We start from the raw sequence: 26,868 nt of genomic DNA on the forward strand, positions 1-26,868 counted from the left end.
TAGTTGGAGAACCTACCATGCCAGTTTTTCTTTGTCAAAAAGTAACGATTGTATCTGGAGATAAATAATTTCCCTTGAGAAATAACACTCTCCCATCTTTTCTCACCATTCTGTTAAGTCTTATTTCTTGGCCTATTTTTCCCCTATGTGAGATCATCGAGAGGGATACAAATGAATCTTTTCAAGTCCTGCTGCAGCTTACAAAAAAGAGAAAGGAGAAAGAAAGAAAAAAGAAAAAGCAAGAAAGCAAGAAAGAAAGAAAGAAAGAAAAAGAAAATGTCTTTCAGATTGTATTTTTGGTCATGTTTCTATGAATGAGACAGCCAGATTTTTGTTGTGGTGGTGGTGGTGGTAGTGGTAGTGGTAGTTGTGTTTAAATAATTTTGGTAGGGACCCCTGGGTGGCTCAGAGGTTGGGCTCCTGCCTTTGGTTCAGAGCATGATCCTGGGGTCTGAGATGGATTCCCACATTGGGCTTCCTGCATGGAGCCTGCCTCTCCCTCTGCCTATGTCTCTGCCTCTCTCTCTCTCTCTCTCTCTCTCGCTCGCTCGCTCTCTCTCTCTTTCTCTCTGTCTCTCATGAATAAATAAGTAATATCTTCTAAAAAAATAAAAATAAATGAATATAAATAATTTTGTGTCTTCTTTGCACGTCTTGGATTAGGGCTGAATCTTATGACCTTTCTGGTTAGAAGACAAAGTAGAAACAGATTCTTGCTTTACAGTCTGTTTCACATACTCTCTCTCTTTATCTTCCCATTTGTTCAGTGATTTCATTCTTTCCCTCTAAAGTAGTCTGAAGGATTATCCATTCGACAACCTATTTTAAGAGGATGAGCATTACACCTTCCCTCTAAGAATCAATGTCCTGGTAATGCTGTCATCGCTAACTGATTTGTATATATGGAAAAAACAACTCCATTTTATTTTTTTGTCCTTCATACTTGGCCCAGAATTCAGATAACGGCTACTGAGAGATGGTAGCATGACAGACAGGGATGACAAACCCACAAAACATGTCATAAACCCTCTTCCTTTCTATGCTCATAAAAATCTTGACTAATCATTTGTAATAGTCTTTTTGCACATTCACTCCACATGCAATATTGGAGTCTTTCTTAACCTAACCCACCCACCAGGCCATCACTCTAGTGGATAGGTTGGCCTGTGAGTTGAAACCCCTCACCTTCCCTGAACCAGTGGAACATAGCTGCCTAAGAGGCAGGAGTACTAAAACAGTAATGCTTTCCATAAAAATAAAAGTTTATCGTAACAAAGTATTTTCATATATGTGAATATGAATATATACATATGTTATATATAATCTCATATACAAAATAAATTTATATAAATTTTAAATTTTGATGTTATCACTTCTATTTGAATAATGCATTTCTTTTTTTTAATAAATGCATTTCTGATGAATTTTTAAGCAGGTGTAAGAAGATTACATATTTTATATTTGGGGGCACTTTTTGGGAAGTTTCCATAAGAATTTTCATTATTCTGCAAATATATAATCAGATGAGTGAAAATTACCACGCAAGGATTAAATTACCATATTAGAGTTTTACTATGAATAAGTGCCTATAAAATGTGAAAAATCCAGGAAAAACACTAGTAAGAGCCATTTCTTTTTGTTATTGTCTTATTTTTAATAGATTCATGCATATTTCACGTTTCATCCAGGAATCTCCTTATAACACACGTGGTCAGATATTAAAAATTGGAGAAGCTAGTATTTGAATGTGTGCAGCCTCTGATGATCATCATACACTTTAAACGACAGATTTTGGTGTGACATTCCCTGTTAAGGCAGGATTCTTGAAAGCTCCAAGTAGCAGCTATGCATTTCTTTTTTTTTATTGGAGTTCAATTTGCCAACATATAGCATATCACCCAGTGGTTTTTGTTTTTTGTTGTTGTTGTTGTTTTGGTTAAGAGCCATTTCTAAAGAAAGTCAATAATTTAGGCATAAATAAGTACCCTGATGGGTAACACAGTTTTAGCTATAACTTAGCATCACTAAAACTAATGCTGAGTTTTATTGTCTGCCTTCAAATTGAAAATTACTTGCTCATGAACAAAGGAGGATTCGATTTAAGGGCAAGTGTGAAGATTACGTGAGCTGAGTCAAGAACTTTGAAGAGTGCCTGACACATAGTCAGTGTGCTTCAGTAAAAGTATATCCTTGATGAAAGATGGTGATTAGTGATGATTTTTCTCTCCCTTTTTTCTCAGTAATTTTCTCGCTACTTCTATTTCTCTCCATAAAGGAAAATCTGCTCTTAAACAATTCTTAGATATCTGCTTCCCAATTCCTGACCATTCATTCAATCATTCATTTGTTCATTCATAGAATATGGCTATCAGCCTAACTAGATTTAGGCTGGACAGCTGTAGTCTTATTTTGCTCATCACAGTCTCACTACAGTTGTGGGACTGAGACTACAAACCTTCTTGGTTCCTGATGCCAGAGAATGCCTCCTTGCCAGTGAGTCACCCAGCTGTTCTGTTGCTTCTAATTTGACTGCCAGGATCAAATTGCTTCTTTCCAGAACTTTAACCTTTAAATTCACATGATATAAATTTTTAACAATTACTCTATAGGAAGTTTTTCTTATTTCCCCATGGTTACAAAAGAATTATTAGCAAAGTTTTTTGGCTATTTTATTATGAATGTTTGTCCTTTTCTTCAGTTTGCTTTAAAAAAAATTTGGGGAGGGGCGGGAACAAGAATGGCTCTGTCAGTGAAGCCTCTGCCTTCAGCTCAGGTCATGATTGCAGAGCCCTGGGGAGCCTGCTTCTCCCTCTCCCTCTGCCTGCCACTCCCCCTGCTGGTGCTCTCTCTCTCTCTGTCAAATAAATAAATAAAATCTAAAAAAAAAAAAAGTATTAAAAAAGTTTAAAAATATCTTTGTGAAGCTTACAGTGAGTTTATAGCAAAAAACAAAAACAAAAAAACAAAAAACTGGAAGATGATGAAAAGACTTTACTTTTCCAAGGATAATCCTTTCCTAAGATTTTCAAGGAAATTTTGGGTTCCTTTCCTTTAAAGCTGCAGGTCTGGAGTTTAAGCTACTTTGCTCTGTTGTAATTCTAGGGTAGGAGATAGTGAACTGATATCCTGGAAGAAACAAGAATGTCATGGGTATATAAAAAAAGTGGGGGAGAGACTTTCCCTCCCTTTAATAGGGAACTAGAAGATTCCAATCAATCCTCCTTTGGGGGACAGAGAAAATCAGATTAAACAAAACATTTGCCTCATAACATTAGATTCTTAACAGTAGAGAAGAGCTAGCCCAGGAGAAGATAAAGCGTGAGCCCAACATTTGGGGCCCTTTTTTGCTTCAAGCAGGAGTGAGAGGCTGAGCAGAACACTGACCCTGGAGGCACCAGGAAAGATAAAGCACTAAGAGTCCGAGAGGTCCAGCAAGGATAGGTGTCCTGGTGACCCAACCTGTACATCGGGTGGGACCTGGAAGAAGGCATCTTGAAATAAAGAGGAACTGGAAGTCGGCCCCCACTTCTGATTCCAGCCCAACTTCCAGGGATCTGGCTCATCTCAGCAAAGGTAAAAGAAAGACTTTTACTAGCAAAAACAGAAAGTTTAGCACTGGAAAACCAGTACTCAAGGAAATGCTAACAGTAGTTTTCCAACAGAATGAAAATGATTCCAGATGAAAGTATAGAGGGAGAAGAAGAATGCAATTTAAATGGTAAATATGATGATATGTGATTAAATCTAGTTGAAACTGCATGCTTACAAATCTATAGAGACAGAAAGCAGATTACTGGTTGCCAGGGGCTGGGGGAGAGGGGTAATGGGGAGGACTGCTAATAAGCACAGGCATCTTTTTTAGAGACATGAAAATGTTCTACAGTTATATTGTGGTGATGGCTGCACGGTTCTGGGAGTACACTAAAATCTATTGAATTGTACACAGTATTTATAAGGGTGAATGTTATGGTATATAAATTATCTTTTATATGAAGCTTTTTAAATGAAGCTTTTTAAAAAACAAACAGAAAAATTCATAACATCAACAGCCTGTAAATGAAGAGGGGCTCCATGGACTTGAAGTGTTCTGAAATCATTGAGCTGTCTGGAAAGAGGACAAATTAGGAATTAGTCATTAGGCTTTACAATGATGTTTTGTGTACATATTACAGAAGTTGTGTCATATTTCATACAACACTCACGCACACATTTTTTTAAAAAGAATGAGAGGCGACAAAGTCAAAGGGGTTAATACTAACATACACTCCAGTTTTCTAGTCAGTTCCTCCTTTAAAGAACCCTAACAAAACAGTGATATGGTTTGCAAGTAGACAGAGAATGGGAAGATAAAACTTTTCTCTTGAGTTTTCTTCCTAAAGTGGTATATGTAAGAGAAGTGTAAAGAGTAAATAATATGAATAAACTTAGTAAACACAGTAGGTACAAATCACCTCAAACAATGAAATATGAAAGTTTAAAAAATACAACTGACTTAAAGTAGGATGGCTAGGACTTTACAAATATTTTTCTGCTTTATAAATGCCTTACTATTGTAAACCTTTTTCACTAGCATTTATTTTATTATTATTTTTAAAGATTCTCTTTATTTATTCATGAGAGACAGAGAGAGAGAGAGAGAGAGGCAGAGACACAGGCAGAGGGAAAAGCAGGCTCCTTGCAGGGAGCCTGATGCGGGACTCGATCCCAGACCCCCAGGATCGCGGCCTGAGCCCAAGGCAGACACTCAACTGCTGAACTGCTGAACCACCCAGACATCCTCCACTTGCTTTTAATTATCAAAATCATGACCAGCACTGTTCTGTCTGCCCCTGGAGCTTAGCAGATCGCCCGCACACAATAATAAGTCAAATATTTGTTACTCAATGGAATACATAAATATTTGAATGCATTCATAAATGGATAGGATACAGAACTTCCAGAAGCTGGATGTTTAGGATTTCCTAGTGGCAGGAGGAAAGTTCACTTTTTTCTTTTTCTATTACAATACACATTGTAAATATCTTCAATGCTTAAAAAATAGAAAGTAATACATTTAGAGAATTTTATATGTTTCTAAATGAAATTGAATAAATTCACATTCTGGAGGTATAAAACAGTTACCTCTAGATATAGGATTCACTTTCTACATTGTCACTTCTACTGAGTGATGTTAATCCCGATTTCTGATTTAGAACCACTTCACCCGCTTTCTCTTGGAAGGAAACTTCCAAGGTCAGCGCACTTCCTCTGGACTGCCTTGCTAAAATTACTGCAAATATTCTGCAATCTCCAAAGAAGGAAAGTCCCCAGCCTCTTATTCTAAACTTTCTCTTCCCTAAATTTTTCTAAGATCATTTTAAGATTCAATTTAAGATCATTTCTTTTCACTATCCAAGTGTGAATGAAGAACAATTCCTAATAAACATTTTTTTGTTGTTTTCTATTGCTAAATGGTTCTCTTCTTAGGTAACAATGTTGCTTGAATGTCAAAATGAACATGGTCCTTTTCAAATTCAATTTACCAAGCTGTCGGTCCAGCTTTGACTTGAAGAGTTTGAATTCAGTGGAAGGAGTACAGTATCTAAATTACATCTCAAAAGAAAGGAGCTCAGAGAAAGCTGGTTCTGTCCCATGGGGGCTTGGCAAAAATGAAGGCCCGGCTTCGTTGGGTCAGTGATAGGAGCTGCCACGAGGTGGAGCCTGCAGCAGAGACAGGAATAGAGGAATGGAGACAGAGAATGGGTCAGCAGCCAGAGTTCACAGGCAGAAATATGCCTGTGGTTATTCAAATATAGGAGCCAGCAAATCAGAGTCCTGGAATGAAATGGAATCTTGGAGCAGAAGGGGAGTTGGGTGTTTGTGCAAACATGCAGGAGCAGAGGGGGCTCCAGTACTACTGCCAGGACTAACCTGACCTTCCTGGGGCTGTGTTGACACCACCCTTCACTGGCCTGCCAGCTCTGTGCGGGGGACTCCAGTTCTGGGGCATCTCAAGGATGACCCGCAGCTTCTCATAAGCAATAAGACAGAGCTCAGAGATGGATGGGAGAATTGTTCCACACAGGAAATAAGAAAAATAAAAGTAAGATTTTATTTCACCAAGAAATCTGGAATCAGATGGTTGGTACAAAAAAATTTAATCAGAAAGCCGAATTTTATCATCTTGGAAAGTGACTAGGAAAGCAACATTAGCATGATATCATCAATGGAAAATTAACTTTGCCTAGAGATGAGAAAAGGAGTTTAGAAAAACATGGGAAGAGTTCATTTAAAAAGTGTTGTCATGTGTTTACTTTTTAAAATATTTGTTTCTGGAGTGCCTGGGTGGCTCAGGCGGTTAAGGGTCTGCCTTCAGCTCAGGTCATGATCCTGGGGTCCTGGGCTCTCTGCTTGGTGGGGAGTCTGCTTCTCTCTCGCCCTGCTCATGTTTTCTTTCTCTCTTACTCACTTTCTCTCTCAAATAAATAAAATAAATAAATCTTTAATAAAAAAATAAAGTATATGTTTCTATATTTTGATATGGTTTTATTATAGTATGAAGTGTGAAGGAATGTTATTTTAAATAATATTGTACATAAATGATATTGTTTATTCCTAGAGCCAAGATCTAAGTGTCACATCTAGAAATAGTATTTTTTTAAAAGATTTTTAAAATTTATTTATTCATGAGAGAGACACACAGAGAGAGGCAGAGACATAGGCAGAGAGAGAAGCAAGCTCCATGCAGGGGGCCCGATGTGGGACTCAATCCCAGGGCTCCAGGATCACACGCTGGGCTGAAGGCAGGCACTAAACTGCTGAGCCACCCAGGCATCCCATAGAGATGGTATTCTAAACTCCATGTTTAATGACTTATGAGGCATGGGCATTGGGGGCATTGGCCAACACTGACCAACCAGAAGTACCATTAGTTCTTGAGATGACTTCTGGAAGCTCTTCTCTGTGCTGGGTAATTAAGTCTATCGTTAGGAATTAGGAGACAAGGTCCCCAGGAAAGGGCCAGGCTAAGGCAGCAGAGGAACGATATATACCAATACTAATGAAAGTATGTCAGTATTTTAACAACCTGTGTTATAGTGCACACTCATAATATCAACTCTGGTTATAGCTGTGTGCTAACTCTGACCAGGGGTCTGACAGCACAGTGGTGAAATACGTCTCTGTAGTCAGACTGCTAGGGACTGAATCCTAGACCCAACATTTACTAGCTGTGTGACCTTGGGAAGGGTTATATAATCTCTAAAAAGCACCGAGGTGAAGATTACATGACTTAATTTCTATAGTGCTTAGAAGAGTTTATGGCACTCAGTAAATGCTCAATTTAGCCAATACTATCTATGGATAGTGGTTATCTAGAACACTGTCCAGAGCAGAAAGCAAATTGTTGTGATTGAATAGCAATGCATTCCACTGGCCAGGGAAAGGATTGTGCCAATAATAAGTGCCATAGGCTTGCCAGCTCCACTCTAGTCCAGTCCCAAAATCCAACCTGACCACATTACACGTCAGCAGCATCAACACATCCATGATCAACAAAAGGAGGACTCTTTACGGTTTTTTTTTTTGTTTGTTTGTTTGTTTTAGATTTTTCTCCTTTATTTATGAAAGACACAGAGAGAGAGGCAGAGACATAGGCAGAGGGAGAAGGAGGCTCCTCGCGGGAGCCTGATGCAGGAATCGATCCCCGGACCCAAGGATCATGCCCTGAGAAGGCAGACACTCAACCACTAAGCCACCTAGGCGTTCCCAAAAGGAGGACTCTTACAAGCCCTTGTGCTCAAGTCCTAATATAAAATCAGTGATGTAACACCACTTACTATCTTTTAATACTGGCCATGAAGACTGACAATTTTAAGGTCTTGTATGGCAGGGTCCAAAAAAAACAAAAAACAAAAAAAAACAAAACTTTGCTTTGGGTCACCATCTGGAAACCTTACAAATTCTATCTTTCCTTCTGTCCTGTCCCATTTTTGTGTTCCTGAGAATTTGGGAGATGGGATTTTCAAAAACTTCATCTCCTGGAGGCTGACCGTTGTCAGATCTGAAGTCAGAGATTCTGATTAGGGGCCTGAGATAAAATGTGTAAAAGCAATACCTCTGCTTACCTTCACCATGCTTCTGGGGTCATTTCATACCATCTTAACACCTCCCAGGCCAAATGTCTTCGTCTGATATGTATTCTCGTCATAACCCTAGTTCTTGTGCGTACTGTACAAAACGGTGTGATTTCACTAAAGATAATTGGAATGTAAGTGAACTTTGATGAAATTTTAATATGATTAAAACCGTTTATCTTAGAGATAACTTAGACCAAAAAGGCAAGACAATTCCTTAACATTCAACACTTGGCTTTTTTGTGTGTGGTAAGAAGCTTCTTTTTTTAAATATTTTATTTTTTATTTATTCATGAGAGACACACAGAGAGAGACAGAGACACAGGCAGAGGGAAAAGCAGGCTCCACGCAGGGAGCCCAATGTGGGACTCGATCCTGGGACTCCAGGATCACACTCTGGGCCGAAGGCAGATGCTCAACTGCTATGCCACCCAGGCATCCCTGGTAAGAGGCTTCTAATCAAAATTCTGACTTTGTGAAAGGAGAAAAAATTTTTTTTTGGTCCAAAGCTAATTAAAAATGTGGGAAAGCTAAAAACATTTCAGTTCCACTAACATCTTATCATTTCCTACACCCTGCCCTAACTCCACTTCCTTCGAATACTGCCCTATCCACCAACTCCTTCTCTTTCCCACTGTCTCCAGGATCCTCTTCTCTTTCCCCCAAAGCCCTCCATCCTGACATATCTTTCTTTTCTGCTCCCATCCCCAAAGTACAAGTTCTTCCAAAAATAAGTCCACCAGAACAGGACGGGAAACAGGTATATTGTAAGCAAAAGGATTTTTCCAAGTCCTGAAAGAAAAGACAAACATTTACCAAAAACTTATAGTACTGCCAGGAACTAAGAATTTCAGCCTCCCTGATTAAACTAACTAGAAGAGTGGGTTCTTCAGATGCTGAAGTCTGGCTCTAAAATGTTGACTGGAAGGCTCAGAAAAGGATCTAGCTATGCCTGATACCTTTAATAGAACAGAAGACATAAGATGTGAGACAAGGCTTATTTACTGGGGCCATAACCATTGCATTTCCAATAAAGACTGAATTGAAGTGATCTAGTTTCTAGACAAAGAAAGGGTAAATAAGGCTGCCTGGGTGGATCAGTTGGTTAAGCAGCTGCCTTTGGCTCAGGTCATGATACTGGGGTCCTGGGACCAAGCCCCAAGTCTCTTGTCCTCTGGTTCTCTGCTCAATAGGGAGCCTGCTTATCCCTCTACCTCTGCTGCTTCCCTGTTTGTGCACTCACTTTCTCTCTCTGTCAAATAAATAACATCTTTTTAAAATTTTTAAAAAGAAAGGGTAAATCTATAGGAGATTTTGAAAAGCATCTTTCAATTCTTTCTGACAAAATTCTGGATAGATCCACAAACAGTTGCTTCTGCTTTATTCCCTTCATTTTTGTTTATGTTCCTTAGGCAAACACCAGAACTTAGCTAGTAGAGATTGTTAATAAGCAAGGGCTAGAGTTAGAAACTCTTTCCCCAATATAGCTGCCAGATTTGGCCAAACATTTTGAGATGTTCTTAGAGCAAAATGAAATAAGTCTTTGCAAATTAAGTAAGGTGGCACCTGACTTTTCTCTCTCTCTCTTAAACTTACCAGAATTATCTAGTAGGGTAAAGTCATAGTTTTCTTATAGCTATAAGTGCTAACACTGTTGATAATAAACGCTACTACTGTGTTCATTCATCTCCCTTAAAATCAATCATATACCCCAGTGATAGGCATCTCTAACCGCCCCCAAACACCCCTGACTCCCATATTATTAATCTGACCTTCCAATCATACAAATACTGGACCCTAACACCAAACAGCAAAATATTGCAAAAATAATTACAGTACTATCCTTGTACTATACCCAGGGACAATACAGAAGTAATTAATATTGAAATAAATATTGGGACTGTCTTCTTCACTTGCTATCGTCAGAGAGTTTTTCAACTTTATCAAGAACTCTTCTCATCAACAGATTACAACTGACAAATTTCTATCATTGAAAACAAAACCTGTAACCTCAATAGTCCCCATGCTCTTCTAGACTATTATTTCTTATGTGGACACTAAGTCTTTACTTGTTTACCACACACAAATCTGATTTATGACTGTGGGGAAATTCTGGGAGACTCTGATATATTCCAGATTCCTTTACCTTCTATGAACCATATATACATATATACATTGAAGAGTGTATCAAGTAACTTACAAAATGAAGAGTAATCTATACTCAAGATTTACCTACTTTTTATGGACACCATCCTATGGGGGGGCTGTAATACAACTGGAAAAGTTGTCATAAATATGTTATTTAAACTTGGCCAAAGTTACAAGAAATACTTCTGCAGTTAAAAGATAGTATTGGACACTCTAAAGGTTTTCAACTTCCTATTAGCTAATCCAGGCAGCGTCTGTGCCATTGCTAATAATTTGTGATGCACTGGTCAGGTAAAACAATCCATCTCTAAACTAAAGGAGATGTGTCTGATCTCCAAGATGAGACCAAATGGGCACTGAGCGAACTGTTTGTGACTTCGGTTCCCTGGTTATAGATTATATCTTCGAAGTACTCTGAGAAGGCTAATCACCCATCATCCCCCTGCTCTTATTCCTCATGTGTATTACAATTGTATAGTATGGATTTCCAGAGTTGTAGGTGCTGCCATTGTCATTTGACAAAAGGAACACCAAGGTCAGATTTTATTCTATGACCAAACTTTTATTTTGACATGATAGAATCATCTCTAAATCATGACAGTAGGGGCAGCCTGGGTGGCTCAGCGGTTTAGCGCTGCCTTCAGCCCAGGGCATGATCCTAGAGACCCAGGATTGAGTTCCACGTCAGGCTCTCTGCATGGAGCCTGCTTCTTCCTCTGCCTGTGTCTCAGTCTCTCTCTCTCCTCTCTGTGTTTCTCATGAATAAATAAATAAAATCTTAAAAAAAAATAAATCATGACAGTAGTAGAGATCTGCACCAAGACTGCTTTTGTGGCCTGGCCCACCTCTAGACTAGTCAGAGGATAGCTAAGAGGGGGGTTCCTAGAAGTACAACCATCTTTATTAGTTTATACAATTGCAATCTTAGGACGTCTTGTGACATATAACATTTCCTTCATGCAGAACCTCATCTGCCTGCATTAATCTTTGCCTTAAGAAATCGCCCAAAATGAAGACTCAGCTTATTTCTGCTTTCCTGCCTTAAGAATTTCTCAGCTAAACCCAGAAGCAAATTAATCCCCAGATTAGAAGGTAGAAAGAAATAAAAAAGACAATATTAGAAATCTATAAAATAGGTTAAAATAAATAGAATTAATTGAATGAATTTATAATTGAAAACATTTCCCTAAAGAAAACTCCAGGTCAAGAGAACTCTACAAGTGAACCCTATCAAATACTTATGGAAGACATAATAGCAACACTGTAAAAAATCTTCCAGAAAATAGAAGAGTAAGAAACACTTGTTAACTCTTCTCTAAGTCTAGAATCATGCTATTACCAAAATCAGACAGAGATAGTAGATGGAAAAAAAATTAGTGATTAAAATCTCACATGTACACAGATGCAAAAATACTAAATAAAATATTTTAAGTCAATTTTATCTATATGTTAAAAAGTAAAATATCATAACTATGTAGTGTTTATTTCAGAATGCAAGGAGAGTTTACTATTAAAAATCAATCATTGGATTAATATTCACTAGGATAACATAAAAAAATGATCATTCAAAGATAAGAAATTCTCAGTAACCTAGGAATAGAAGGGCATCTCCTCAACCTGATAAAGGGTGCCTACAGAAAAGCTCTGATTAGCAGCATATTTAATGATTAATGACTGACTATTTCCTTCCTAAGATTGGGCACAATTTACAGATGTTCTCTCTCTCATATGACTTCTATTTAACATTGTCTTTTCTAGTGCAATAAAATAACAAAAAGTAGTGACATAAATATGCACTGGAAAAGAAGAAATACAAGTCTCTATTAGCAGATTACATGGTTTGGTATATTGGAAATTCTTAGGAACTTAGGAAAAGCTACTATAAATAATAAGTGAAGTTAGCAACCTCTAATGAGATACAGAGCCAAATTAAAAAAAATATTTCTAAATACTAGCAATAAAAATTTGAGAAAATAAGGAGGAAAATAAATTTCAGTGACATCAAGAACCATGAAATACTTGGGATAAATTCAACACAAAATATTTCAGATCTGTAAAAAGAAACAAAACCGAAAAACAAACTGAAAAAAAAAAAAACCCCAAACAAAACAAAACAGAACCCCAGAAAACATTGCTGAGAAAAATTAAAGCCTTAAATAAATGGAGATACATGTCATGTTCATGAACTGGTAGATTCAATATAGCTAAGATATTAATTCTTCACAAATTGATTGAGAGATTCAACATAATTCCAGTCAAACTACCAGAAGACTATTTTGGAGGTGGGGATAGGGGCGAGTGAGTTTGACAAACTGGTACTAAAATTTACATGGAAATATAAAGGACTTAGATGAGTTAAACAATTTTGAAAAAGATGAATCAAGTTGTAGGATTTCTACTCTCTGAATTCAAGACATCATAGTAGTGTTGTATTGGCTTAGAGAGAAATACATAGCTCATGGAACAAAATAAGAGTACAGAAATAGATCCACATATATAAGGTCAATTGATCTTTGACAAAGGTGCTAAGGTAAACCAATGAGAAAATAATTTTTCGGCAAATGATGCTGGAAGGTCCATAGGGAAGGAAAATGAACCTCAACCCTTAAACCATACACAAAAAATTAATTTCAAATGAATCATATACCTAAACATAAAGCTTGAACTATTAAAGTCTAGAAGAAAACAGAAGAGAAAATCTTTGTGACCTTGGGTTATGCAGAGATTTCTTAGAACACAGAAAGCATGACTCATAAAAGAAAAAATTTTGATAAATTAAACTTTATCAAAATTAAGAACTTCCGATCTTTGGGAGATGTCATTAAAAAAAAAAACAAAGTACAGTCATAAACTAGAAGAAAATATTTTAAATACATATGACCAAATACTCCTTTATAAAATCTGTAAGAAAGTTATAACAATAAGATAGTCAATCCGAGTAAAAATTGGAAAAACAATTTAACACACACTTCACAAAAGAAAGTTTAAGAATGAACAGTAAGTACATGGGGAAGTATTCAAATTGTGGAGTCATTAGAAAACACAAATTAAAATGATGAGGTACCGCAATACACTCATTAGAAGGGCTGAAATTAAAGTATTTTTTTCAGATGTGGCAAGAATAGAGAGTACGTGAAACTCACATGTTGCTGATGGGAATGTAAAATGGTACACATTTTGGAAAACAGTTTGACAATTTCTTTTGAAAAATATGACTGAGCAAGTCCACTCCTAGGTATTTATCTAACTAAAATAAAATATATATTCACACCAAGATCTGTATACAAATATTTCTAGCAGCTCTGCAGAGGTCCAAACTGGAAGCAATCTAAATGTCTATCAATAGGTTAGTAGATAAACAAAATTGTGGCATGTTCAGACAATTCAATACCATTCAACAACAAAAAGGAACAGTGTGGGTGAATTTCAAACATACTACCCGTGTAAAAGAAGCTAGACATGAACAGTACATATTTCATTATTCAATTTACATAAAATGTTAGAAATAAAAAACTTTCATCTCTAGTGATTGAGAAGTAAATCAGTGGTTGCCTAGGTAGGGCAGTGGGAAGTAGGGATTCACTGCAAAGGGGCAGAAGGAAATTTTTAAGGTAAAGAAAATGTTTTACTTCTTGATTATAGTGACAGTTACATAGATGTGTACATTTGTCTTTAAGCTGTACTCTTTTTTTAAAATGAGGTATAATTGATATACGTTATGTTAGTTTCAGATATACAACATAATGACTTGAAATTTGTATATATTGTGAAATATTACCACAATAAGTCTAGTTAACACCCATAACCATATATAGTTGCAGAATTTTTCTTATAATGAGAACTTTTAAGATCTACTCTTAGCAACTTTCAAATATGCAATGTAGTATTAACTATAGTCACCATATTGTACATTACATCCCCATGACTCATTTATAACCAGAAGTCTGTACCTTCGGATTTCCTTCACCCATTTCACCTACCCCCCTCGTCCCCATCTATGGCAACCACCAATCAGTTCCCTGTACCTATGAGACTGTTTATTTTTTGATCCCCCATTTAAGTGCTATCATAAGGTATTTGTCTTTCTCTGATATATTTCACTTAGCATAACGCCTACAAGGTTCATCATGTTGCTGCAAGTGGCAAGATTGCATTCTTTTTCGTTGCGGAATAATATTCCATTATATATACTACACTTTTAAAATCCATTTATCCATCAAAGTACACTCAGTTTGTTCTATATTTGGTTATTGTAAATAACGTTGCAATAAACATAGGGGCGCATGTGTCTTTTTGAATTAGTGTTTTTGTTTACTTCAGATAAATATCCAGAAGTGGAACTGCTGGATCATAAGGCAGTTCTATTTTTGATTTTTTGAGGAACCTCCACACTGTTTTCCATAGTGTCTGCACTAAATTACATTCCTATCAACAGTATATGAGAATTTCCATTTCTCCACATCTTCCCCAACACACGTGTGTGTATGTGTGTGTGCATACAACAGCCATTCTAACAGGTGTGAGGGGATATCTCATTCCAGTTTTGAGTTGCATTTCCCTGATGAGTAGTGGTGTTGAGTATTTTTTCATGTACCTGTTGGCCATCTGTATGCCTTCTTTGGAAAAATATATGTTAAAAAATATATGTTCAGATTCTCTGTTCATTTTTCATTCAGATTGCTTTTTTTTTTGCTGAGTCATATGAGTTCTTTATATATTTTGAATGTTAGCCACTTATCATATATATTATTTGCAAATATTTTCTCCCATTTGGTAGGTTTGCTTTTTCATTTTGTGATAGTTTCCTTTGCTGTGCAGAAGCTTTTTAGTTTGATGTAGTTTCACTTTTTATTTTTGCTTTTGGTGTCAAATCCAAAAAAATAATTGCCAAAACTAATGTCAAAGAACTTACCCTCTAAGTTTTCTTCTAGGGCTTTTAAGGTTTCAGGTCTTACATTCAATACATATAATACATTTTGGGTTTATTTTTACGTATCGTATAACATAGTGGTCCAGTTTCATTTTTTTTGCATGTGGTTGTCCAGTTTTCCCAACATCATTTATTGAAGAGACTACACTCCTTTTTAAAAATATATATATATTTTTAATTTATTCATGAGAGACACAGAGAGAGAGAGGCAGAGACACAGGCAGAGGGAGAAGCAGGCTCCATGCAGGAAGCCCAATGTGGGACTTGATCCCGGGACTCTGGGATTATACCTTGAGCAAAAGGCAGATGCTCAACCGCTGAGCCACCCAGGTGTCCCAAGGGACTATACTCTTAAAATGGGTGCATTTTAGTGTATAAACTATTTCAATAAAGTTAATTTTAATAATAATTATTTAGCTGCACCATATGAAAAATTAGAGCTACTCAACCAATTATGACTTATGAAATGTCATTTTTTACAGATAGCTCAATCTAATTTATTAATGAATGAGAAATATTATTTGGAATTAACTCAAACTGAATTTTTGAAAGCATTTTTACTATAAATAATATTTGTGTGATAATACATGCATCTTTCCCTTAAGAATCACTGTTAGAGGACCACTATTTTTGATGGATAATTGGAACTGGTAAGAAAAAAAAGTCATTAAATGCTATTTTTTAAAAAGATTTTATTTATTCATGAAAGACACAGAGAGAAAGAGAGGCAGAGACATAGGCAGAGGGAGAAGCAGGCTCCATGCAAGGAATCTGATGTGGGACTCGATCCTATATTCAGGAATCATGCCCTGAATCTGCCCTGAGGCAGACGCTCAACCACTGAGCCACCCAAGTGTCCCAAATGCTATTTTTATTTTAAGTTTTAGGATCTCTTACACCTAGTTACTTTTGATCAACTTTAATCAAGAGTGATATAGCCCCATCTACCACAAATTTAAATCAACAAAGATAATACTTTCAAAAGGATGTTGAAAGATGCTCTTAAAAATAACAATTTTAGAAGTCAAAAAATTTATTTTCTTCTCAGAAAACTAGAAATACTAATTTCTTAGGATGAAGACAATATTTGACAAACTTCTTGATAAGAGTTATAAAAGCATTTTGGGGGGTTGGTTAAGTACTTGCCTCTTGATATCAGCTCAGCTCTTGATCTCAGGGTCATGGGATGGAGCCCCAGGTTAGGCTCTGTGCTGGGTGTGGGGCCTGCTTGGGATTCTCTTTCTCCCTCTGCCCTAATCCCTGCCCCCACCCTATTCTCTACCTCTCAAAATAAAATAAAATTAAAATTAAAACATTCTGGGATTGTTGATTCAATATATTGTATACCTGAAAATAATATAACACTGTATGTTGTTGTTGTTGTTGTTTTAGATTTTATTTATTTATTTATTAGAGACACAGAGAGGCAGAGACACAGGCAGAGGGAGAAGCAGGCTCCATGCAGGGAACCCGACGTAGGACTCGATTCCGGGTCCCCAGGATCATGCCCTGGGCTGAAGGCGGCGATAAACCGCTAAGCCACCAGGGCTACCCTATAACACTGTATGTTAACTACTAAAATGAGTTATAGAAGCATTTAAATATAAAATTCAGGATACCCTCCTTAACAGTAAATGAAACAATGTCATTTGCCTAATTTAGAAATCTTTATTTATTTATTTTTTAAAAAGATTTTATTTATTTATTCATGAAAGACACAGAGAGAGAGGCAGAGACATAGGCAGAGGAGAAGCAAGCTCCCTGCAGGGAGCCTGATGTGGGACTCGATCCCAGGACTGTCAAATCATGCCCTGAGCTGAAGACACTCAACTGCTGAGCCACCCAGGCATCCCAGAAATCTTAGTTTAAAAAAAACAGCAACAGGGATCCCTGGGTGGCGCAGCAGTTTGGCGCCTGCCTTTGGCCCAGGGCGCGATCCTGGAGATCCGGGATCAAATCCCACGTCGGGCTCCCGGTGCATGGAGCCTGCTTCTCCCTCTGCCTATGTCTCTGCCTCTCTCTCTGTGTGTGTGTGTGACTATCATAAATAAATAAAAATTAAAAAAAAAAAACAAACCAGCAACAAATTTTCAGACCAATTACAAAAATGTAGTCAATTTCAAAAAGCATGAAATTCTTGTTTCTCATATTGTTTTGTCCTATATGTGTTTATGTTTCTATTTTAGGATGATTAAGAACTTTACCACAGTCAAGAAGTCCTTCTGGGAAAAAAAGAACTATTGAGGTTCATTATTACAAAAATAGAATGAAGAATAAAGAGCAGCAAATAGACTGTGACAACCTGGAAAGGCAATGACAACATAGTCAGCTTTCGCTCACTTTCAGCTCCTTCTGAAATATTTTCCTTGCTGACATCCAAGTGGTTAGATCAATTGTCAAGGAGTGGTTAGTTTCTAAAGGACAAGCCAAGGTATTTGAGGCGAACTGATGTAAAACATACACTAGAAGCATTTCAGGTGAAATTGGTCTCTTGGAAGGATTGCCAGATAAAATACAGCATGGCCAGTTAAATTCATATTTCACATAAAATTTTTTACTATAGGTATGCCCCATGTAGTATTCATTATACAGAAAAAAATATTTCTTATTAATCTGAAAATCAAAATTAACTTGGTGTCCTGTATCTTTATTTGCTTTATCTGTCAACTCTATCTCATTGAGTGATTAATATAATTCAGTAAAATAATAGTTCATAACCTATCAGAGATTTTGTAAAATATACTTAACAGACTCTTAAAACAAGATTGAACAAACTGGCAGGGTTCCCTCCTTATCTTTCAGGTACATTGTCAATATTGTTTTCTGGAAAACAAATGTTATTCAATTGTATAGATAAAAAGTAAGTAATTAATAAAACCCATTTGTATGGGGGCAATAGCCAACAGCACATTCCTTCAGTAAAGACTATAATGATTCTGGATTACATATAGTCCAGCCTTCAGAGAGGAAAAACCTTTCTGAGAAAGGTTAACAGGAACTACATCTTAATTTCCTTTGGGAAATTCCCTATGCATTTGGCTATGACACTATCCTGTGTGTACACACACAGACACACAGACACACAGACACACAGACACCTTTTCTATTTGTTTCTGTTGTGATAGAATTTATTTTATCTAAAAGAAGTTGGAAGGTGTTTACTTGGACCATGTCATTAACATTTCCAACTTGCTGAGTGGTTCCCATGTTTCTCAGAGGTCTTCACCCTGTAAAGGCTGATGGATGGGCTGACCGAGCCTTCTAGACTTCAGTTGGTGTAATGTGAGCGCAGTGCCTGGAAACAATAAAACAGCAATTTTCTGAGAGATTTGCCTGCAAAAGAGCCAGGAACATGAAAGCCTTTTCCGTTTCCCACCCTAAGCCTCTTCTTTTCTCTCAGTCCCAGGAGGGGTTTGGGAGACTGTATCCTGTCATGTTAATTGAGGGTGACATTAAATGTAGTCTCAGCAGCAGCAGCTCTAATGGCTAGAAGGGAAAGACCCCTGGAGTAGGAATCAGAAGAGCCAGGCTCCAGTCTGGCCAGAGTAGAGGCTTCAAGTCATGAACAACAGAAGCAAAGGCCGCAGGGGTGAGAAAATGTCAGATCTTTTCTCTCGAAAGCTGGATGATACCATCCAGTCATGATTTGACAAGCAATGGTTCTGGCTCTGGTAGTGCCTTTGAACTAGGAGAAGGCTTGTCCTCAGGTAAGTCCATCAGAACTGGGCCAGAATGTCTAACTTCATGCTGGGTAATGACCACAAGAGAGCTGTGCCATGAAACTGGGTATCTTCATGTTACGAGCTAAGAAGGGATATGCACGCTCAACCATGTGTCCTAAAGATAGATTCAGAGTAAGGAGATCTAGACTAGAGTCATGTGAAGGGCTACCAGTGGGATTTTGGTTGCCCAGGGCAGTTTCATAACAGTAAGCAATAAACTTTAACTCTGGAGAAGTCTAGATTCAGGATACCCCATCTAGTACCATCCCAATGGTTACTTTCTGATTTAAAATGCATGGAATTGGGGATCCTTGGGTGGCTCAGTGGTCTGGCACCTGCCTTTGGCTCAGGGCGTAATCCTGGAGTCTCGGGATCGAGTCCCACATCGGGCTCCCTGCGTGGAGCCTGCTTCTCCCTCTGCCTGTGTCTCTGCCTCTCTCTCTCTCTCTCTGGGTCTCTCATGAATAAATAAATAAAATCTTAAAAAAAATAAAATTCATGGAATTGTGATAATTCTGCCCACATTTGCCACTTTTTCTTCGGTAATCTAACAATTGTGTAATAGCAAGAATTGTATAATAGTTTATTTCCAGGTTCACCCAGTAATCTGTAGCTATTCCAAATAATAAATAACTATAAACTTAGAGTCTCTGGATATCCTAAAAAATAATGTTGGAAAAGTCTCACTTCATGAACTTTTTGGCTCTCATGAGGAAACTGCCTATATTTTCAGGGTTTAAAATTCTAACAGAAGTTAACTTACATAGAAAAAAGTTGTCCAGGGACACCTGGGTGGTTCAGCGGTTGGGCATCTGCCTTTGGCTCAGGGTATGCGCCTGGGTCCGGGGATCAAGTCCCACATTGGGCTCCCTGCAGGGAATTTGCTTCTCTCTCTGCCTATGTCTCTGCCTCTCTCATGAATAAATAAATAAATCTTTAAAAGAAAAGAAAAAAAAAGAGAAAGGTAGTCCAGGGTGCCTGAGCTCCTTTTACCTCGGGGCAAGGCCAGAAGCCTGTGTTAAACTCACACTCAAGATGGCAAAGGCAAGAGGGGCTGGGAGGAATATGCTAAATGCTGAGGAGAGTTGGATTCTTCTTAGATGGAGGAAACAGATAATTGAAACCAGGCCTTTCAAACTCATAGGTTTCAAACTCATAGGTTTCAAACTTCTATTCCCCCCCCCCCCACTGCCTCAGCAGGGGGCAGCACAATGAAGGGATGGGAGCACAGGGATACCCTGAAAATGAACACAAATCATTATAGCCTTGAAAGCCTCAGCAGGTCCAGCGGCCAAGCCATGAGGCGACAAAAGCAGCAGATGCCATGGGCAACAGGACTGTAAATAGAACACACACCCACCTCAGAATGGAGGTATGAGCCAGAGATGAAGACAACATTTCTAATCCAAACTGGAACACTCTCCAATCTTCCATACTGATGCTGGACTGACATCACTGGCCTTGGCCTAGATACTGGTCCCAAAGCAGCTAAGTGTTGGTCACTGTCAACTACTCCTTGCACAGAGCAATAACAGGAAGACCATCTGGAGCCACCTTTTCCAGCCACAGCTAGAAGTCAGAGGACAGGCTGACCACCAGGCAGAAGCAGGCTGGACTTCTAAGGCCCTGCCTTGGTCACAGGACCCATGGGAAGCATGTGAACAGTGACCAGCCATTGTGGGGTTTTTCCAGAAGGACACTATGATTCTTCTGGTTCAGTCTCCTATCTCCTGTCTAACCTTCTTCCTGGCATTACTTCCAGGCCTCTGCTGGCAGTGGTACTTTTGGGACTGATTGTGATGGTGATTTTCTGTTTAATGGATGAGTGAGCATTTCCATAAAATGCATCTCATATTACTAACATCACTAATTTCTTCGCTTTCTTGCATCCAATCAGTCATTCCACTTCATCTGTGGATTTCATTAATGGGCCATTGACTCCCTCTTCCAGATCATTAGTGAAGATGTCAGATTCTGACTGGACCTAATACCAGTTCCCATGGCTCAAAGCTGGCTTCCCTGAGAGCTCCCACGGGAGGCATTCATCACTGCTGTACGTGTGCTTTCTTTATCCCAAACCAATTTTAACCTATTTTGCAAGAAACACTTGTTAAGATGTTGTAAAAATTAATGTTTCTCCAAGGAAGTCCCAATTTTCATAGGACCAGAACAGATGGCCACATGACATGGTACAAAATACACATTCCTGAAACCCTGGCTCCCACTGACCAGATAGAACAGGCTCATTTATCCATTCATTCCTGTCTCTGGAAGAACAAAGGGATTACACCCTTCTGTGATAATCCTCTGTGCTTTTCATGCCTTTCCAGCATCACACTCTTCTGTTGATTTGCCTTTTCTATTTGACAGAAGCTTTTGATTTCGGTCCATCTTCCTGGTTCTGTTAGGATGCTTTATGGAAACCAGCAGGTTACTGGATTGGCAGTGGAACATACGTAGACGGCGGAGTCTGCAGTTGAGAGAAGATGATGTTCGTCATGGCTGGAAGAGCAGGTATTGTTCCTGGGGTTTCTTAACCTTTCTTTACCTTCTCCCAGTGTAAATCAGGTTCTTGTGATGAGAACTGAATCAGAGAAAATGATCTAGTAGATCAAATCAATTTCTTTTTCTTTTTAATCCCTAGATGCCTTGCTATACAGAGTATTCAAGTTTCAACACCAATTTTTTCTTCTTTGCCTTGTAATTTCCTTCTGAAATTCAGGAAAAGAGGAGTGCTTTTCTTCCCTCTATTAGAATAGTTTTGAGGGGGCACCTGGGTGACTCAGTGGTTGAGTGTCTGCCTTTGGCTCAGGTCGTGATCCTAGGGTCCTGGGATGGAGTCCCACATTGGCTCCCCGCAGGGAGCCTGCTTCACCCTCTACCTATGTCTCTTCCTCTCTCTCTGTGTCTCTCATGAATAAATGAATAAAATCTTTAAAAGAAATAAAAAAATAAAAATATAGCTCTACCATCACTATGACTTGTGAATAATGCTTATGGAGGCACACTGAAAAGAAAACTATAAAATGAAATGGGAAGAAACTATCTTTCTGCTTGGAGTCCAAACTGAAAATGGATCTTCCATTAGCCAAGTGTTGTGGCATTTCCTGAGCAAACTATTAAACATTTTCCAGGCAACATGATCTCTGATATCACTGTCTAATCACTTCTCACCAAAAAGCATGTGGGTTATATCATGTAACTCAAAAACTATTCTGGAAACTAATGTACCACTGGATCTTTGGATGCATTTCCAAGATATATTTGATTTTGTACTGTAATATATAGAATAGTATAGCTTAGCATAGCATTGCAGAACAAATATATAGCATAATAGAGTATTGACTTTGGAAACTCCATTGGTTCAAATCCCGGCCCTGCCACATATTAGCTATGTGATCTTGGGACTATATTTAATCTCTTTGAGCCTTAGTTTCACTCTATGAAAATGTGATAATAAACCTACCAATTGTGAGGATTAAGTGAGTGTATTAGGATTCGCCAAAGAAAAGGGATATATATTGGCTCATGTGATTATGGAGGCTTGGGCAGTCCAAAATGTGATAGAGCAGGCTGGCAGGCTGAACAGTTACAGTTTGAATCTACAGGTGGTCTCCAGTAGAATTCCTTCTGTCACAGGAGAGGCCAATCACTGACTTACTAAGGCCTCCAACTGATTGGATGAGGCCCACCCATATTATGGAGGATAATCTGTGTTACTCAAAGTCTACAGATTTTTTTTAAACATTTTTATTTATTTATTCATGAGAGACACAGAGAGGCAGAGACACAGACAAAGGGAGAAGCAGGCTCCATGCAGGGATCCCGATGTGGGACTCGATCCCAGGACCCCAGGATCACACCCTGAGCCAAAGGCAGACCCTTAACTGCTGAGCCACCCATGTATCCCAAAGTCTACAGATTTATATTTTTTTTATTTTATTTATTTATTTTTTATTTTTTTTTAATTTTTTATTTATTTATGGTAGTCACACAGAGAGAAAGAGAGAGGCAGAGACACAGGCGGAGGGAGAAGCAGGCTCCATGCACCGGGAGCCCGACATGGGATTCGATCCTGGGTCTCCAGGATTGCGCCCTGGGCCAAAGGCAGGCGCTAAACCGCTGCGCCACCCAGGGATCCCCCAAAGTCTACAGATTTAAATGTTAGTTTTATCCCCAAAAACACCTTCACAAAAAAATCCAGAAGAACAAATATCTGGGCACTGTGGCCCAGCCAAGTTGACATGTTAAAGTGAACCATCACAGTGAGGTAAGATTTCTACAGAGAAAGGAGCAGATAGTGCAGACAACATTTGATAAAAACATGTCATTATTTTATGTATACCAGTGACTTGGGGGATGAGGATAAAGTTGCTTATTTTGAGAGGAGTTCTTTGCTGGAAGTTTCTGATAAAGATTGGCTGGGGGATCCCTGGGTGGCGCAGTGGTTTAGCGCCTGCCTTTGGCCCAGGGCGCGATCCTGGAGACCCGGAATCGAATCCCACGTCGGGCTCCCGGTGCATGGAGCCTGCTTCTCCCTCTGCCTGTGTCTCTGCCTCTCTCTCTCTCTCTCTCTCTCTCTCTCTCTGTGACTATCATAAATAAACTAAAAAAAAAAATTAAAAAAAAAAAAAAGATTGGCTGGTATATGGCTAAGGAGAGGTGGAGTGATTGCCAGTTTACTGCTTAAGACTAGAAGTATTTGTGACCCTGCAAACTAGCTGTTCTCTTTCACAAAGAAAAGAGAAGGCTGGAAGGATGTGGGACTACAAACTCTTGCACCACTGATGTAAAACAAAAGATTTTTAGGATGAGTCATCAATGATAAACAGCTGTACTCTCTTAACTCCAGGGAACTACAAGGTCAATACTGTAGTAAGAAATAAGTGTACACACTTAATTTTGTATTTTTCTCTTCCAAACCAGACACAAAGTGAAGAATCAGATGTTCTAGAAGATATGCCCTCAAAATAGTGCAGGTAGAGAATAGAGTACGAGAATAGAAATGTAAATGCACCAATTAATACTCTGGGGAACAAACTTTTAAGACATAAGGTTTTCTATAAATAAATTCAATACAAATTTCATTCTGACTTGGGGATTGATAATGATCTTGCCTGGATCTGATATGTTTCAGAGGTAGAAGAGCTCAGCAAAGATATTTCCATCCTACACATATCTCCACCCCCTGGAAAATAAAACCATCTATTAAAGTACAGAATGGTCAATAGACAGACAGTGGATGTCAAGGAGACTACAGGTTTATAAATGCAAGAATAATTTTTAAATGGTTTAAATGAGCTTTAATGGAAAGGGCATTGAAATGGAGACAGAATCGACAACTGGTGGATGTTTCCTTCTAGAAATGTTTTCCGCTTTCTATTGGGAAATGTCCTAAGCCAAGTTACTTCTCTTGTAACATTAAGAAAATAATATGACCTGTCCTACTTTCCAGAGGAGTTGTGATTGTCACATACTGCAAGGTATGTGAAAGCGCTTCGAAAATGAAATGTTGTAAGTGGAGTTACTATTTTTAGTATTAAAAAGAAGAGAGGAGAGACAGAGTAGAAAATGGGAAAGGTAACAGCTTTAGAATCAGCCGTCTGGAGGCTGAATACTAACTGTGCCTCTCTCTCCTTGTGTGACTGTGAGAAATTCTCTACTTCTTGGAAAATATCAGGCTTTATAAATGGAAGTTTCCAGGTGTGTGGCCACTTGGAGTATAGAGGGGAATGCGCATGCATGAATACAAAAGAAGCAAGGACAGGTAAAAGCTCTGCCATTAACAGTGCATTAGAACTGGATGCAAGCATACTATTTCACACAGGAAATGCTAAAAAAGAAAGTCTCTGTTTTGCAGGGCTAAGAATAATATACTTTTGTAAAATGATTTTACAGTGGGCCAGGGAGAGTGGGGAAAGAACAAAGGAACAAAGCTGGATGGGTGTAAGTGAACAGGAAAGAGGTTTCAGGCAGCCAGCTGGAACCCACGTGACTGAGCTTCCAGCAATTCCATAAGAGACAGATCCCAGGGCAGTGAAACCTTGTCAGTCAGTAGCATGGCAGGCTTTCTCCAATCTCAAATTAGGAAAGCAAAACAAAACAAGTAAAGTACTGACTCTTGGGACTTACTCTAGGATGGAAGAGAAGGCATGCTTGAGTCTAAACTCAAAGTATACTTCTTGGGTGCCTATTAGTAAGCTATTGCCTCTTGATTCCAAATCCATCCTTCTATAGTCAGCCTTGTGATGGTGGGCCTGGGACTCTGTACACCACATCTCTGTTTTGCCAATTGATTCCATATCAGGCTATTTGTGCCAATAGGGGGCACCAGGAAAAAAAAAAAAAGGAAGGTTGAGGAAAAAGAAAGGATTGCTCCCTTCTCTTTGCTGCCTGTGGGCTTCGAGGTCCTGGGAGTATCACCTAGCAACACTTCTTCACTATAATAGCAGCAGTTTCTTCTTGTAATTTCTTTAACACTTGCAGATCCACATCCATTGTATTTCCTTGCAGATATCTATACCAGGCAGTCAGCACCCACCCTCCTAACAGGTCTGGGTCCCAGTACCCTTCTCTGGGCTCAGAGACACCAGAGCCCAGTGTAGTGTACACTCCGCCAAAGGATGCTCACTCTCACCATGTCCCCTCAACATCGGGCTTGGTCACTGCATTCTGACAAAAAAAAGAAGAAATATAAGAGAATAGTGATCCTGAAAGAAGATGTAAATTCTCTCTCTTTGCATAGAAATCCTAACAATCAGGGATCTCTGGGTGGCTCAGCGGTTTAGCGCCTGCCTTTGGCTCAAGGCGTGATCCTGGAGACCTGGGATTGAGTCCCACATTGGGCTCTCTGCATGGAGCCTGCTTCTCCCTCTGCCTGTGTCTCTGCCTCTCTCTCTCTCTCTCTCTCTGTCTCTCATGAATAAATAAATAAAATCTTAAAAAAAAAAAAAGAAATCCTAACAATCTATAAAATAACTACTAGAACTAATGAACTAGTCAAAGTCACAGGATCAATGACTATACTCAAATCAGTTGAGTTTTTATATACAGCACACAACATGAATATTAAATTTTAAAACTTCCATACATAATAGCATCAAAAGCCACAAACCCCTGAGAGGTTATGATTCTGTCTTACAAGATTTAGTATAAACTTTTGATCAAGTAACAATAAATGGTGCGGTCTCTCCCATAGCTAGAACACATGGATCATCTAGCTATCAGCAACAGGAAGTGGGAATGGCTCCCTCATTATTATACCAAATAACCCACTTGCAGAGTTTTTGCATCCATCTCTACATCGGGTGTATGCATAGGCGTGGGAGGGAGCGTGGTTTCGTTGTAATGTGTGGGGGAGGGGGGGCTTGGATTAGGCCGGGGGGGGGGGATGGTATTGGGGTTGGGGGTGGGATGGGGGGGAGGGGAGGAGGGGTAGGGGGAGATGGGGGGGGTAGAGTGATAGGAGTGATTGATGGGTGGATAGATATATGGTGTGATAATATATTGTTTTGTGAGAAATGAGGTGAGGTGATGTTGTGAGAGTGATGTGTTTTGGGAGTGGGGAGTATTTTTTTTTGTGTGATGGGAGGTTTAATTGGGATGGGGAGAGAGTTTGAGATTGGTTTTATATTTTGTTTTTTTATTGAGTATTTGTAGTGTGTGTTGTGATGAGCATAAGGATGAGGAGGTGGCGAGCGACACACATCAGGGGAGAAATGTATCTATCTACCTGAGAATTGATTTAATGGAATGGTTGGATGGTGATTTTAAGAGTAAAAAATGGATGAATAGGATTATATTTTTATATTGAAAATTTAAAAATATAATGATAAATAATAGTAGTATTAAATAATTGACACGGAAAATTTAGGTAATGAAAAATTGAAAATGGAGATAAAGGGATGATGGAGAGCGTAGATGTGTGATGCTAAGAGGAGAGATGAAGGTATTT

General features: G+C 38.6%; 1 protein-coding gene across 1 annotated transcript in view; it reads right to left on the reverse strand.

Moving 5' to 3' along the window:
• Positions 1-18,407: 18,407 nt before the first annotated feature.
• The window catches only part of LOC129505502 (KH domain-containing, RNA-binding, signal transduction-associated protein 1-like), a 306,963-nt gene continuing 298,502 nt past the window's right edge, over positions 18,408-26,868 (reverse strand). Inside the window, exon 5 of the mRNA XM_055318521.1 lies at positions 18,408-18,487. Coding sequence (XP_055174496.1) covers positions 18,461-18,487 — 27 coding nt within the window. The 3' untranslated portion in view covers positions 18,408-18,460. The remainder of the gene's footprint in view (positions 18,488-26,868) is intronic.

The sequence above is a fragment of the Nyctereutes procyonoides genome, unplaced genomic scaffold (assembly GCF_905146905.1).
Source record: "Nyctereutes procyonoides isolate TBG_1078 unplaced genomic scaffold, NYPRO_anot_genome, whole genome shotgun sequence".
Taxonomy (NCBI): Eukaryota; Metazoa; Chordata; class Mammalia; order Carnivora; family Canidae; genus Nyctereutes; species Nyctereutes procyonoides.